The 14,678-nt window shown below is 55.1% G+C and overlaps 3 protein-coding genes across 4 annotated transcripts in view; 2 read left to right on the top strand and 1 right to left on the bottom strand.

The window, feature by feature from the left end:
- Positions 1 to 1,862: 1,862 nt before the first annotated feature.
- On the top strand, positions 1,863 to 6,953 carry DUS3L (dihydrouridine synthase 3 like). Of its 2 annotated transcripts, none has more exons than XM_081134119.1 (13): positions 1,863 to 2,057; positions 2,745 to 3,033; positions 3,284 to 3,796; positions 4,146 to 4,187; positions 4,349 to 4,501; positions 4,803 to 4,919; positions 5,129 to 5,194; positions 5,266 to 5,376; positions 5,624 to 5,720; positions 5,905 to 5,980; positions 6,322 to 6,510; positions 6,588 to 6,716; positions 6,813 to 6,953. In XM_081134119.1, exons 1-13 carry the CDS (start codon positions 1,960 to 1,962, stop codon positions 6,883 to 6,885), a joined length of 1,953 nt encoding a protein of 650 aa, XP_080990245.1. In that variant the 5' UTR covers positions 1,863 to 1,959; the 3' UTR covers positions 6,886 to 6,953. The 2 variants fall into 2 exon arrangements, with proteins under 2 accessions (XP_080990245.1, XP_080990244.1); XM_081134118.1 differs by having other exon boundaries at positions 4,146 to 4,262.
- A 506-nt stretch (positions 6,954 to 7,459) lies between these two features.
- On the top strand, positions 7,460 to 9,288 carry PRR22 (proline rich 22; the record flags this gene model as incomplete). Its single annotated transcript, XM_081134120.1, is given in 4 exon segments — positions 7,460 to 7,671; positions 7,788 to 7,850; positions 8,182 to 9,248; positions 9,250 to 9,288. Coding segments are annotated over 4 exon segments (1,299 nt in total). The 5' UTR covers positions 7,460 to 7,541.
- A 1,553-nt stretch (positions 9,289 to 10,841) lies between these two features.
- CATSPERD (cation channel sperm associated auxiliary subunit delta) overlaps positions 10,842 to 14,678 on the bottom strand; it is a gene marked incomplete at its 3' end in the record, with an annotated part of 43,738 nt that continues 39,901 nt past the window's right edge. The window contains exons 20-22 of the mRNA XM_081135450.1: positions 13,600 to 13,757; positions 12,422 to 12,587; positions 10,842 to 10,895 (exon numbers count right to left, since the gene is read on the bottom strand). Of these exons, the coding sequence (XP_080991576.1) occupies positions 10,842 to 10,895; positions 12,422 to 12,587; positions 13,600 to 13,757 (378 nt within the window). The remainder of the gene's footprint in view (positions 10,896 to 12,421; positions 12,588 to 13,599; positions 13,758 to 14,678) is intronic.

Genomic DNA, 14,678 nt, shown 5'->3' with positions numbered 1-14,678 from the left:
TCTGGCTCAGGACAGTGTGGCAGTCCCTGGGCATGGAACCACTGCAGCCTGTGGATTCAGGTAGAGGTGCGATGACTTCCTGTTACTTTCACTCACAGTCACAGAGAGAATAAGTGAGTTAATGCATGAAAAGGACACACAGTAAACGCTCAATAATGGTTTGGCTACTGGTAAAAAATTAATATTATACTTTTTAAAAAATATATATCTTTATTGATTTCAGAGAGAGGAAAGGAGAGAGAGAGAGAGAGACAGAAACATCAATGATGAGAGAATCATTGATCGAGCCCACAACCCGGGCATGTGCCCTAACCAGGAATCGAACCCCGATCACCTGGATCCTAAGTCGACGCTCTACCGCTGAGCCACGCCCGGCCGGGCTAATATTATACTTTTAAATAATATAATAAATAATGAGCGATATTATGCCATTAATATCAATACCATGGTTATCAATGGCTAGTCCACAGCCCCCCTCCTACAGGAAGCTTTCCTGGCCCTATACAGAGTGGACAGGCCATCTTAGAGCAGAGCCATGGAGCACTGGGAAAGCTCTCCTTGGAGGCTGAGGCCCAGAGAGGGGAGGCCATATTCTTGAAGTCTCACCCTATGGGCCTCAATTTCCCCACACCTGTCTCAATTCTCTCTCCAGACTGGTTGTGGGTGCCTGTGGGATCACAGGGGGAGACTACTGGTAGAACCTCAGATGGCAATGGGATGGGTCCCTTGGGAAGGAGTGAGCTCTTCTGTCCCTGGAGGTGGGTAAGAGGTGCTAGGCAAGAAGTCTTCCAAAGTGCCTAAGTTTTTTCCAGTTTTAGATTCCACTGTTTTATTCCCAGATTGTCCTACAGAGGGCAGCCTAGGCCAGTGATGGAAGACAAACTACTCCCCCGCCCACTTCCATTTCGTCCTAGGTCTTGGAAAAGCTAGTTCCGAGCCCCGAGGCCCTTGTGGCCGCAGGCAAATCCTTTCCCTCCATCTTTCGGTTTCCCCTTCCGTTATGCAAGGAGCACAGTCCCCGCATCAGGTTCCTTCCCTGGGAAAGCTCTGCTGAGTTTGGCAGTGAAATGCAAGGGAACCGAAGGGATTGGTTGTTCCACTGGCACTGGGTTCACACAATTCTGGGCAAATAACAGTAATAAAGTAGTAACAGTAGTTGTTAATATTTACTGATTGTTATTTATTAAATTCTTACCTTCTAAAAGAGGTATTTTTATCAGCCCCGTTTTTCTGATGAGGAGATGGAGGCACAGGGAAATTAAACAACAAAGTTTCCAGCTGGTAAGTGTAAAGGCTAGAATTCAAACCTTGCAGGCTGAGCCCAGAGCCCTGAGATCTCTGTGCTGCATCAGGCCTCTTCCAGAAACAGGGATCTTTAGGCGGGGCACAACAGGGCACAGAGGGGACTGTCACAAATAGTGGCTGGATTCTGCCTTCCTTGGCTGACAGCCCTCCCACTTACCTCGGGGTAAAAGCCCAAGTCCTCCCACCAGGCCACAAGGCCCAGCACGACCCCTGCCTGCCCTCACCTCCCCCCTATGTCCACCTGGCTCACTCGGTTCCAGCCACAGAGGGCTCGCTGTTTTTTCAATACCCAGGCGCGGCCCGACCTCAGGGCCTTTGCACTGGCTGTTTGTTCCCTCCACCAAAAACATTAAAAAAAAAGACCCAGCAGGAAAACAAAACATTTCTGTGGGCCGACTGCGGTCCGTGGGAGGGCGGTTTGCGTGCCCCTGGAGGATCACTGAACGTTCCCAGCGTTCTCTCACAGCCGGCTCAGTAGTAAACCAGACCCCACGCCCCACCCCACACAGGCTGCGACCCCGTTACGTCGACGTGCGTGTAATGGCGTCACTAGGAGCGACTCAGGCATGCGCACTTCCACAGCTCCAGCGGACGGGGCACATGCGCGACCCGGAAGGCCTCCCCGCTTCACCAAAGCTGGCGTGAAGGGGGCCGATGGCGGAGGGTGCGGCGGAGGCCCCAGCAGAGAGTGGTAGCGGTGGCGACTTAGGGGCCGGCGCGCTGGAACGGGGAGTGGCGCCCATTAAACCTCGGTGAGTCGCAGGGATAGAGAAAAAAAACCTGACGGGACCTTCTCGGCACCCGTAGGGAGGCTCGAGCGGTGCATGCCGGGAGATGGGCAGCCCGGGGCGGGAAGCTCGCAGGCTTCTTCAGTATGGGCTGTTCCTCAGCAGCGGTACCTAAGGTAGTTGCACGTTGGGAGCTGTCACACACTAAGGACTCCACGGGGCGTGCTAGCGTGGGCGGGGTTTGAGGCGAGGGCCGCAAAGCAAGCTGGGGACCGTAGTTCCAGCGTATGTCGGTAATAGCGCACGTGCGCCTCCAGACGGCTGCAGTTACTTCGGCCTTGTGTGGGGCAGGCTGGGGCTTGTACGGCTGAAAGGTGTGTTGGGAAGTGTGGCGGCTGTGGTCCCCGTTGTAAGGCATGCTGGTATATGTAGTTTCCTGTACGCCTAACGTTTCAAGGGAAGGTCATGCCTGATGCCTGTAATTTGGCTTAGCACGCCGTACAGTGGGGACCCAGAGACAAAATAGGCCGTTCCTGTGGCCTTGAGGTTCTCCCAGGCTGGCAAATGTCCCGTTCAAGTAGTGAGCTCCGCATCAGCGGAAGCATGGAAGCAGAGGCTAGTGTTCTCAGTCCCTTTCCCCAGTGTTCATTGGGTGGAACTGAGGGGAGGGACTCCCTCAACAAGCGCTCCTTTTTCCTCCTCTTCTGGCAGATACCTCACCACCAAGGAGCAGTTCCATGAATTCCTGGAAGCTGGAGGGCAGGAGAAGACCAACCAGGAAACCAGAGGAGGAAACCATTATGGCTGTGACCTGGCCGAGCCTGAGGCCAAGCGGATCCGACTGGAGGATGGACAGCCAGGAGAGGTTCCCACGGAGAAGGCAGCAGAGCACCTCAAGCAGCCTCAGGCTCAGAAGAGAGCTCGGGGTCAGAATAAGGGCCGGCCTCACATAAAACCCACCCACTATGACAAGAACAGGCTCTGTCCCTCACTGGTGCAGGTTAGTGTCATTGTTACCATAAAGTCCCAGAAGCCTTCAGTCTGAGCCTCTCTGTCCCCCTTTCAGTCCTCATGATGTTGTAATGTAAATATCATTATTGTTCCCATTTCCTAGGTAAAGAAACTGAGGTACAGTGAGGTTATTGACTTGCCCAAGGACTTACATTCAGGAGGGGAGGGATCTGAGGTTCAGAGACCATCTGCCCCAGCCTCTCCCTGTCCTCCCTCATTGCCTTCCTGTTTACCTGCAGGAATCAGCTGCTAAGTGTTTTTTTGGTGATCGCTGTCGCTTCCTACACGATGTGAGCTGCTACCTGGAGACCAAGCCAGCTGACCTGGGCCCCCGCTGTGTACTCTTTGAGACCTATGGCAGGTGCCCCTATGGTGTGACCTGCCGCTTTGCTGGAGCCCATCTGGGGCCTGAGGGCCAGAACCTGGTGCAGGAGGAGGTGGTCCCGGCTCCTCCCATCCGCAATGGCTTGGATAAGGCTCTGCAGCAGCAGCTGCGAAAGCGCAAGATCCACTTTGAGCGTGCAGAGCAGGTCCTGCGCCAGCTAGGCAAGGGCCACCTGCCACGCCCCACCCCTTCTGCCACTGTCCCTGAGGTCCCAGGGACTGAGAGTGCCCCAGGGCAGGACAACTGTGATGCCCAGCAGGCCCCCTTGGGGCCTTGCATTGGTACCCCTACCAGTAGCCCCATACAGACCTGCGGGCCCCTGACGGATGAGGACACAGTCAGGCTGCGCTCTTGTGAGAAGAGGCGGGTATGTCACAGGCTTCCTGTTGATACTGGCAGTGTGGGGAGCAGAAAGAGCGAGGCGCACACTCCCAGCCCCAGAGAGCCGGGCCTGAGGCAGAGGGAGGCTGTGGGAAAGGCTTCATGGAAGAGGGGGCATTCGGACTGGGGTCTTGATGGTTGACTAGAAGCTATCCAGGAGAGAGCATGGAGAAAACATTTCTCATAGACGGATTGGTTGACATATGCAGAGATCAAGAGGTAAAAGGGTAGTAGGCCAGTGGGGCAAAGCAAAGCATGTTCTAGATTGTGGGGAGAAGGGAGGCCTCAAAATCCGGGTTGGAGGGTAGAGCCTCGTGTGTTTTCTTTCCTTCCAGCTTGATATCAGTGGAAAACTATACTTGGCCCCCCTCACCACGGTAGGACCCATGTGGAGTGGGCTGGGTGGTATCAGTGTGATTACCCTGACAGTGCCTAGTGCCTGCCAGTCTCAGGTATTCCTGTTGAGGACACTAGGAGTGTGGGGGCAAGTGTCTGGGGTCCCTGCTTGTCACACCCTTGTGTCCCCCACTGCCCCCAGTGTGGCAACCTGCCCTTCCGGCGAATCTGTAAGCGCTTTGGGGCTGACGTGACATGCGGGGAGATGGCTGTGTGCACCAACCTGCTGCAGGGCCAGACATCCGAGTGGGCCCTGCTCAAGCGCCACCAGTGTGAGGATATCTTTGGTGTCCAGGTTGGTGCTGCCCGGAGGGAGGGAGGGAGGGAGGGAGGGAGGGAGGGAGGGAGGGAGGGAGGGGAAAGAGAGGGCTTTCAGCTGCTAAGATTTGGAGCAAGGTTCAGGGTCGGCTCTCTTGGATCCCAGGCCTGCCTCAGTCACCTCACAGATCTCTCTCACCTCAGCCATGGTCCAGGGTCACCAGCCTGATGCATCTCCAAGGGCTGATGGCCTTGGGATGGGCCTGAGGTGGAGCCAGGCAGAAACAGTCTGAACTGGTCCTAGCCCCTCACCCCTTCTGTTCTGCCACCTGCCACAGCTGGAGGGTGCCTTCCCCGACACCATGACCAAGTGTGCTGAACTGCTGAACCGCACCATTGAGGTGGATTTTGTGGATATCAACGTTGGCTGTCCCATCGACCTTGTGTACAAGAAGGTAGCGACCATTCAGCCTTGGCTCCTCGGAGCAGGCAGAGTGTGGATGGGACAGAGGCTTGGGACCCAGCTTTGCTCCTGCCGGAGTCACCGGGAACCTATAGGGGCCCCTGTGCCTCAGTTTTCCCATTTGCACAGCAAGGGCAGTGAGGCATGTTGGACCCAGCTTGGGTCTTTCCCCCCTTTGCTCCAGCCGCCCGTCTCTCCCAGGGTGGAGGCTGCGCCCTCATGAACCGCTCGGCCAAGTTCCAGCAGATTGTTTGTGGCATGAACCAGGTATGCCCCGAGATGTCCCTATCTTTTCCCCACCCGACTCTGGGCCCTGCTGACCACATCCATTTCCGCAGGTGCTGGACGTGCCACTGACGGTGAAGATTCGCACAGGTGTTCAGGAGCGTGTGAACTTGGCACACCGGCTGCTGCCTAAGCTGCGGGACTGGGGGGCAGCCTTGGTCACGGTGGGTCTCAGGGTGCAGCAAGTATCAGGCCTGGGGGGCACTCCAGTGTCCCTTTCTAATGGTCTCTCTCTTTCCCACTTTCCTCTTCATCTTGGCTCTTCCTCCATCTCTGTCTTTGTCTGTCTCTTTCTCTCTCTCTCTCTCTCTCTGTCTCAGCCTGGGTTGGTCTGGGTCTCTCTTTCTTTCTGTCTGATGTTCCATTTTCCTGGACCTTCCCTCCCTCCCCATGTGGCTGCTTCTCTTCTAGCTCCATGGCCGCTCTCGTGAGCAGCGCTACACCAAGCTGGCCGACTGGCAGTACATCAAGCAGTGTGTGACGGAGGCCAGCCCCATGCCACTATTTGGTGGGTCCCCTGCCACTCAGTCAGACCTATACGCCCTGTCATCAAAGGCCACAACACTCAAACTCACCCCCCACTTGAGACCCCTCTCTGCCCCAATGGGGGCTGCTGGGCTGGCAAGAACTTCCCAAGAGCTGACTTTCCTGCCTGTACACAGCTCCCTGAGGCCCCTGTCTCTGTGCCTCAGGAAACGGGGACATCTTATCGTATGAGGATGCTAACTGCGCCATGCAGACTGGTGTCGCTGGAGTCATGATTGCTCGGTAAGTGTGCCCAGTGCTTGGGGCGCTACAGTTATCTGGAGCTGCCCCTAAGGCTCTTGTGAGGGTGTGTCTGAGCCTTGTTAGTTTTGTCATGGTGCCCCGCCTTACTGCTTCACTTACTGTTCCGTTTGTCCCTAGCAAGTGTTTCTGTCTGTGCAGAGAGATGGTGGGGCTGCAGCTGGCAGGGGCAGGAAGGACTGGAAATTTCTGCAGCTGTGGGCTTGGGCTTGTGGGTTGGAACTCTTGGGCTTTGAAGGCTTTGAGGACACCTGTAGAGTCTGAACAGCTGGAGGGACAGGGACTATGGGTTTGGGGGCCTCTGACCACTCCCTGCCCCACAGTGGTGCCCTGCTAAAGCCATGGCTATTCACGGAGATCAAGGAGCAGCGACACTGGGACATTTCGTCGTCTGAGCGCCTGGACATCCTGCGGGACTTCACCAGCTATGGCCTGGAGCACTGGGGCTCGGACACACAGGGCGTGGAGAAGACCCGCCGCTTCCTCCTCGAATGGCTCTCCTTCCTGTGCAGGTGGGCGTGGAACAACTAGAGTGGCTGTGTTGGTGGTCAGGCCAGCCTGGCCCAACCCTGTCCCCACCTGCCTGCAGGTATGTGCCCGTGGGTCTGCTGGAGCGGCTCCCACAGAGGATCAATGAACGGCCCCCCTACTACCTGGGCCGAGACTACCTGGAGACGCTCATGGCCAGCCAGAAGGCAGCTGACTGGATTCACATTAGGTGCCTGGGAACCAAGGAGTGGGGGTGGGGGCGTCCTGGGGTGGGGGTGGCCCAGGCCCTAGGCCTGACCCTGTACTCTGCCTGCCCTCCTCACAGTGAGATGCTGCTGGGACCTGTGCCGCCCAATTTCGTCTTCGTGCCAAAACACAAAGCCAATGCATACAAGTAGCTTCAGGGGGGGAGGGAGCATCAGAGGGTCCCCATAGTGTATGAGAAGACAATAAACTATACTTTAAAACTGAGGCCTTTCTGTGACCCTGAGGCTGCCCCTTCCCACTCCTGGGAGTTTTCTCTGGACACCTGCCTGTCTCTGTCCCGGGCAGTTCCCTTCCTCCTCCCTCCCTCATTCACCAAAGTCTCCCGGCTACCCCCATGGGCGCAGCACTGTGCTGGCCACTGCTGGTGCCCAGAGAGGCCTTGACCACAAAGAAGCCACTGAGGCTTCTGGGGGGGCGGTGAAGGGGAGTGGGCCTTGGCCTGTGGGGGTGTGGATCAGGATGGGCTGCCTGGAGGAAGGGGCCTCAGAACTATTAGATGGGCATTGCTGGTAAAGGCAGAAGGTAATATACTAGGCCCAGGATTTGCCCCACACTTTGTGACACATATCTCTGGCTGCCTTGGTTTCCCCTTCCGTCCCTGCCCACCCTCCCCCACCTCCAATACCCGGAATCCTCACCAGTGGGCGGGCCACAGGCTGGAACCTGCTGCCCAGAGTAACCAGGCAAACAGAACTCCGCATGACTTCTGAGCCTGTTCTCTGGGTGGGCTCCCTGTGCTCCCACCTGCCACCCTCCTGGCCTGCCCAGGCTGGGCCCCTGCCTCCTCATGCAGCACCGCAAACCCTTCTACACTCCTGCAGCTCCCCAAGAAGGTTTCAGCCCCCGGGGCCTGGATGGCACTGAGGGGCCAGGCAGCCAGCCCACTCCTGCCTGCACAGAGCCTCTTCCCACTGTGGGTATGAGTCAGGGAGTGGCGGCAGGGGAGGGGAGGGATGGAGTTTGATGGGGTGGTAGACCTGGGCTCTGCCCACCAGCTTCAGTACCCCACCCACCAGCCTGCCTTTGTTCATAGGTTCCTCCAACCTGTATCACCCCCCAAACCTGGAGAAAGAGGTGTTTCCGGCCCCTCCAGCAGGTACTGGCCCCCTCCCAACCCTTGATTGCACCCTGGGAGTGGGTTGGAGTAGGCAGGGCCGTCTTGCCTCCATCCTGTCCCTTCGTGGCTACCCGAAGGCAAGGTTCCTGTCCCTGTTTCCCAAAAGGGCTCTCAGACCAAGGACCATGTGCCCCATTTATATGAGACCCTGAAGACAAGGTCTGTCACTCTTACCTTTGACAGGTCCCCCAAAGCCAGGCTTATGTCCACAGGCCCCCAGGGTTTAGGACCCCCACCATCTCACACTGCCTCCCCCAGGCAGGCGGGTTGTAGCCCTGTCCTCTCAGGGCTGCCCCTCCTGGGCCCACAGGTTTCCAGATGGCACCCTGCGGCTGCTTCTTTGACCCCCGCATTTACCGAATCGAGTGGGCCACCACTGACTTCAGCCAGTCGTCCCTGTACAAGCTGGCAGCAGCGGGTGGTGGGGTGCCAGCTGGGGGCCCCACCTCACCAAGCACCTACCTCCTAGAGCCCCAGCACTACCTCAAGGCCCCGGTGCCACCCCCGCCATACCCCCATTTCCAGCCAGTGCCTGGGGGCCCCCAGTACCTTATGCCCTACTTCCCCCCTGAGGGGCCCGGGCCAGAGGCCCTGGGCTTCATGGGGGATGGGGGGGCCTCCACCTTTGTGGAGTTGCCCCCACCCCTGCTCAAAGAAGGCCTGGTGCCCCTGCCATCACCGCTGCCCTCCAAGGAAAACAAGCTGCCCCCTGTTGTTATCACACTGCCTGCTGAGGCTGCACTGCCCGCTGGGGCCTATGGCCACCTCAAGGGTCGCCTGAGCCAGTTCCACACACCTGGGGAGCCCCTAGGCTTTCCTGCTAAGGAGCTGCAGGGCAGTGGTACCGGACCTGGTCTGCTATACCCACCAGGCCCTGGGGACCCCAAGGCGGCCCAGGCAGAGGCAGGCCCATTGGAGACGGGTGAGACCAGGTCCCCTGAGGCTGCCAAGACCTTTGTGCTGCCTGAGAAAGTGCTATTGGAAGACGCCATGAAGCTCTTCGACTGCCTGCCAGGGGGCACTGAGCCTGAGGGTTCCCTGCGCAAGGCCCCTGGGCCAGCCCTGCCTGACAGCGGGGGCGGTGGGGATGACTCCTCCAGTGACATCCGCTCACTGCATCTGCCGGACGAGTTGCTGTCCTTCGACTACAGTGTGCCTGAGATCCTGGACACCGTGTCCAACGTGGACTACTTTTTTAACTTCAAGGCGCTCGACGAGGAGCCGCCACCCTGTCCAGGGCCCTCCGCCATCACCACTGCAGCCCCTGCACTTCGGGCCGAGGCCCCCAGCAAGAGAAAGTCCAGTGCCTCAGCCACCAAAAAGGGGAGACAAGGAGGCAAGAGTAAGCAGGCCATGGGCCTGGCCAGCGCCCTGTCCCCCGGGACCCAGGCAGGACCTGGGAGTCACCCCCCATTAAAGCGGATTTGATCTCTCAGCCCAGTGTCTGCTCAGTGGCGATGGAGGGCAGTAGGCCAGGGGCGGATGCAGAGGGCTGTCGTCTCATCTGCTCCATTGTCCAGTGGGCCCTAACCCATGTGAGGAGGCCCTGCAGGACCCCAGCGCTTGCTGGGTGCCAGGATTCCAGACTGAGCCAGGGAGCCCTCGACTTGGGATTCTAAATCCCTCCCTGGAAAATTAGCCCGCAAGGAAGCAGGGCTTTTGTCACCCAGACTCCTGCACTATAAGGATTCTTCATCTCCATGTTTGGTGGAAAAGTCAAGGCTTCCCAGAGATGGGCAGGAACTTGCCTGGAGGGATACACAGCAAACAGGGTGGCCCCCAGTTCCCTTTCTGTCCCCTTGAGGCCATAATTGGTGGAGGGAGAGGGGACCTTTGAGGGGTTTGCTGCTAAGGGTGGGTGAGAAGCAGGAGGGGTTGCATGGTGCATGGGAAGGACCCCATGCTGATTCAACTAGACACAAGTGGGGACAGGTGCTGGATAGAGGTAAAGGCACTTGGTAGGGTGGGGGTCAGGGAGGTGGGAGGTGGTGCCCACTTGGCACACAGGTGACCCAAAATGGGCCCACCCGTGATGGGGACCAGCAGAGTGCACCTGAAACCCCGGGTGACAGCCAGAGACCAGGGTGGGCAAGTATGTCCCAGGAAGGGCATCCAGCTAAGCCTCATACCCCAGGTTCCCCCATTGGGCCCCATGCATGGGTTCTGTATCCCAAGTGGCAGGCACAGGAGAGCCCGGAGTTTGGGTGTCCATTTCTCACACCTGCTCCTTTCCACCCTGTCTTCTCCTCCTCGGGCCCATGGAGCTGCTCTTCCCCTTATCTGGTCCGGGCTCTCCTCAATCTTTCCAGAGGGCCCAGGGGCAGCTTCCAGCCACACCCTTCTCTGAAATGTTCAAGGGGAGCCTGAAGGGACCGACTTGTTTTCCCAGGTAACATACAAGGAATCAGGAAGCAAAGGGAGATGGCGGCCTGCCCCCCAACCTGCTCCCCTAACCCTACAGAGGCCCTGGGCTGGGTAGTGGCAGTCTGACGCTTTCTAGAATTAGAAGATGGCAGGGTGCAGGAAGGGCAGAATGGGGAGCTGAAACCTGGTACCTCTCAAGTGCCCAGCACCATGCCACAAGTGTGTGGTGCCATGGGCCTGCATGGCTCATGTCCCTGAACCCTTATTCCAAAGCTCAGCGAGATAGAGACAGCTATGCCACCTAGGCACTGGTCCCTCCATCCCAATCCTGTTTCACAGGCTGTACCAGCATCATTTACATTTGTCCCCACCTGTCTGTCCCATATCTGTTCTGCACCGGACATGGGCCTAGAGAAGTCAGGAACCCACTTGCCTTGGCTTCCTTCTAAGCCCTGAAGTAACATTTGGGGTATTTTGAAATGAAAATCAAGTGTCCTTAATGAAGGGAAGGCCCTGGTAAAGGAGGTGGTGGATGTAAGAGGATGAGCTTGTTTTTCTGAAGATGACCACAGATCAAGGGACAGGAAGCTAGTGTCACCTGACAGCCTAATACATCTCTTCCAGAGAGGCTACAGAGGTGAGGGGGCCATCCAGCTCAGCCTGGGAAGGCAGGGTAACTCGTCACTGCATTGCATTTGGCACTTGGAGGTTTCAGTGACTGGATTGAGAAAGCATTGGGCAATTTTAGATGACCATGAAATATATGTTTTAACCTAAGAGTAATCAGGAAAAGTCATGGGACCACCCAAGTTTCCATTTAGGATGAGATCGTGGCTCTATGCCACCTGGATTTATGATGAAGTGGTGACCTCCCACAGATGGATGGATGGATGGATGGATGGATGGATGGATGGATGGATGGATGGATGGAAAGAATATACATACACATTGTATGTATACAGGGTGGGGCAAAAGTAGGTTTACAGTTGTGAGTACACAAAACACAGTTTATTCTTGTATTATTTATTTTTAAAAAATATATTGATTTCAGAGAGAGAAGAGGGAGAGAGATAGAAACATCAATGATGAGAGTTATTGATCTGTATTATTTATTAATTGTATTATTTTCCATACAAATAACTATAAACCTACTTTTGCCCCACCCTGTATATGTATACACATTATACACATGCTTACACATGCACACATGTATACACGCCCACATACATGCACACGCCACATACATGTGCCTGTGCGCATACACACACGTGTGCATTGTCTACACACACGTGTGAGTGCACATGTGCACACACAGACACGAACACACATGTACGTGTTATATGTGCACAGGCATGTATACACACATGTACACCACTTTATAATGCACTCATGTACATGTGTGTTGTTTACACATATACACGTATATATGTATTTATATTACCTATAGGTATATACACATCCACAATACAGAATGCATACGGTAAACATGCATGTTTACCTATCTACACACAGGCATATACTTGTGTGTGTACATGTGTATACATGTTATATGCATGTGTAACTATTACCTACACGCGTGTATATATGTACACACGTGCCTACATATACGCATGTGTATACACACATGTATAAGCATGTGCGCACTATGTGCGTGTGTATAAATAACATATAGTAAAATACATGCTTCCAAATTTTTATTCATGTACATACCAAACATGCATGTATATGTTTGTGCATGTGTTAGAGTTTATAAACACAGATACAGAATTTCATCAATCTGTCTTCTACACACTACACCACTTTTCCCTGGGTCTTACCTTTTCTAGCAACACGTCGCTGTCTTACACTTTTTGGAGGCCTTCCTGTCACTTCACTGTGTGTCTATGCTGGTCTGTTTCACCCACCCCTATTGATTAGCGCTTGGGCCGCCCCCCTATGACTGTTACAGCTGATGGAGGTGCTGTCATTCAGAGGGACTCTGACACCAGCATATTGAGGAAGGCAGAGAAGTGAAAGCAGGCGTCAGGAGACCACCACCCATGATTGATGCTCACTCCACCTGCTTGTTTTGCATACACTTTATTTTATGACAACTCAGCCTCTCCAGTGCATGCTCATTACTTGTGTCGGAAACATGCACAAGATTTTCTACACCTTTTGCACAGACTAACCCAGAATCCTCTGACCCTGTGGCCCAGTTCTGTGTGTAGCAGTTTGGGGATCATGTAGGCCAGCCATAAGGACAACAGGATGAACACCATGAGCAGGAAGGTGATGACCTCCTCCCAGGGGGTGATCAGTGGGAAGGCCCCGTGCACGTAGACGCTGAAGGTGGTGTACAGGCGACAGTAGCTGCAAGGGTGTGTGGGGAGAGGTCATGGGGCACTCTCTTCAGGGGCCTCACCTTTACCCAGAAAACACACTGAAACTGAGATCAGGGCCCTGGGCTTGTGACCCAGGACACCAAGTTCCATTTATATCCACTTCAACTTTTATCTATTCTGAGTCTGCCTTCCTCTTGTGTATTTTGGCAGTAGTCATATTTCCCCCAACACTCCTGGGGTCCCCTCCTCTGGGGACAAAGCTCCCCTGCTCCATGCCCAGGTTCCATCACAGCGTGGAAACAGAGAGGGCAGGACTACAGCCACAGGCATCCCTGAGGCTGGCAGCCAGCAGAAGTGTAGCAGGATGGGCAGGAAGGAAGTCCCAGAAGGGACCTGGGGGATGGGAGAACTCACTGAGGACTCTACTGGAAGCAGGGTGAAGGAAGAGAAGGTAACAAGTCTCACAGGTAGTCCCCTCTCCCCTCTGGATGTCCCCACCCCTGTGCCTTTCGCCCAGGGCCATCTCAGAGCTAGTCCGTCTGGTCCAGGGTCTGAGGCCTCTAGGGAAGGCAAGGTCTCCACGTGCTTTTGGGGATGGAGTTTGTACCTCTCTTGAGGAGATAGGTGATGGGGGAGAGATGGCTCCACATACTTCCCCTCCTAGTGTGAGACACTGATGATCTAGACAAGCACACTGGATATGACTTAGGAGCTTCTCAGCCCTCATGGGTGGTAAGTTTTAATCAGCTCTGGGGTGGGGGTGGGGGAGGTCTAGTTGGTAGTGTGTGCTGATTCCCCTGGTGTAAATAATCCCACCATGGCCGATTTCAAGGCAACTGGCTTGCAGAATCCCTGAATATTTCTGAGTTGGCTCCTTCATACCACCAGACATGGCATGAGAGAGTGACTCTGGTCCCCATGGAGGGAAAGTAGGTGCCCCACACATGTATGATATGCCCAGCTGTTCCAAGAGGCCCCGGGCACAGGGTGGTTCCCCACCCCCCTCCCTGCACCGCCCCACGCCCTGCCTCTTTACTCACCTGTAGTATGGATCCACGATAGAAATGTAAAAGATATAGATTCCATTCCTTTGGTCGAAAATGACCTTGTTTTCAGTTGGGCCTCCCAAGATCTGATACGGGGCCTTTGGCCATTTCAAGGGAGTGTCACTGTTGGCATCGTGGCAGCTCACGTAGTTCTGGGGAGGAGGACAGGGGTATGCCACTGGCCCTGGAGGCTGGGGAAAGCCATGCCAGCACCACAGGCATCCTCCAACATAAGCACGGTCCCACTTGCTCACCAAGCACCCATGGTTCAGGTCAGGACCCCATGCCCGTTGGGCGAGCCAGGTCCTGATCCCTGTGGAGGCGGCTGTGGACCCAGCTCAGGCTTCACTCCTCCCTCCACCTTCCCAGTGTTTGCGCAGCGTTGTGAATGTACAAGATGCAGAAGTTAGTTGTATGCTTTAAAACGGTGTGTTATGTGAATTTCACATCGGTTAAAAAAGCACAAGTAAAGCCAAAGTCACCAACAAAACAGATGACCGAACGCACACAACAGAAGGGGATGTAAAAAAAGGGGATTTGATCAGCCAAGCCCTGGCCGGGTCGCCGAGGTGGCTGGAGCATTGTCCGGTGCACCAAAAGGTTGCAGGTTCAATTCCCGATCAGGGCACATGCTTAGCTCGTGGATTTGATCCCCAGTGGGGTGGGTAGGGAAGGCAACCGATGGGTGTTTCTCTCTCACATCAATGTTTCCCTCTCTCTCACCCTTCTTCTCTCTAAAAAAAAAAAAAAAAATCAATGAAAAAAACCCAACCATATTCTTGGGTGAGGATTTAAAAAAAAAAAAGGAGGCAAGAATCTGCAGACAGGAATGGGCTTGGGTGCAGGGAGCCCGTTGGTGGTGTTGCCTCACTGCATAGTGTTGGCGCTTTTGATGTTGAGGGGCTCAGTTGATGGAAATTATTAACGTGCATCCCAAGAAGACTAAATGTGATTTCTTCCTTTTACTGACATGGTGCCCTTATGTGTCTGTTGTGTACAAACCGATGCGCGTGATAGAAATGCTCGCTGAGCAGAGCAGATGGTGAGTTTAATCAGCTCCTTAGTAATGGGCG

This window comes from Miniopterus schreibersii (genome assembly GCF_964146895.1).
Source record: "Miniopterus schreibersii genome assembly, chromosome: 4".
Classification (NCBI taxonomy): Eukaryota; Metazoa; Chordata; class Mammalia; order Chiroptera; family Miniopteridae; genus Miniopterus; species Miniopterus schreibersii.
Note: the sequence above shows the minus strand (reverse complement) of the source record. Positions and strands in the feature narration are given on the sequence as shown.

Excerpts from the sequence above, each read along its gene's own strand:
- DUS3L (XM_081134118.1), top strand. The coding sequence starts at position 1,960 with ATGGCGGAGGGTGCGGCGGAGGCCCCAGCAGAGAGTGGTAGCGGTGGC. Across the intron at positions 2,058-2,744 it reads GTGGCGCCCATTAAACCTCG|ATACCTCACCACCAAGGAGC; the intron begins GTGAGTCGCAGG and ends CTCTTCTGGCAG. Across the intron at positions 4,920-5,128 it reads TCGACCTTGTGTACAAGAAG|GGTGGAGGCTGCGCCCTCAT; the intron begins GTAGCGACCATT and ends CGTCTCTCCCAG.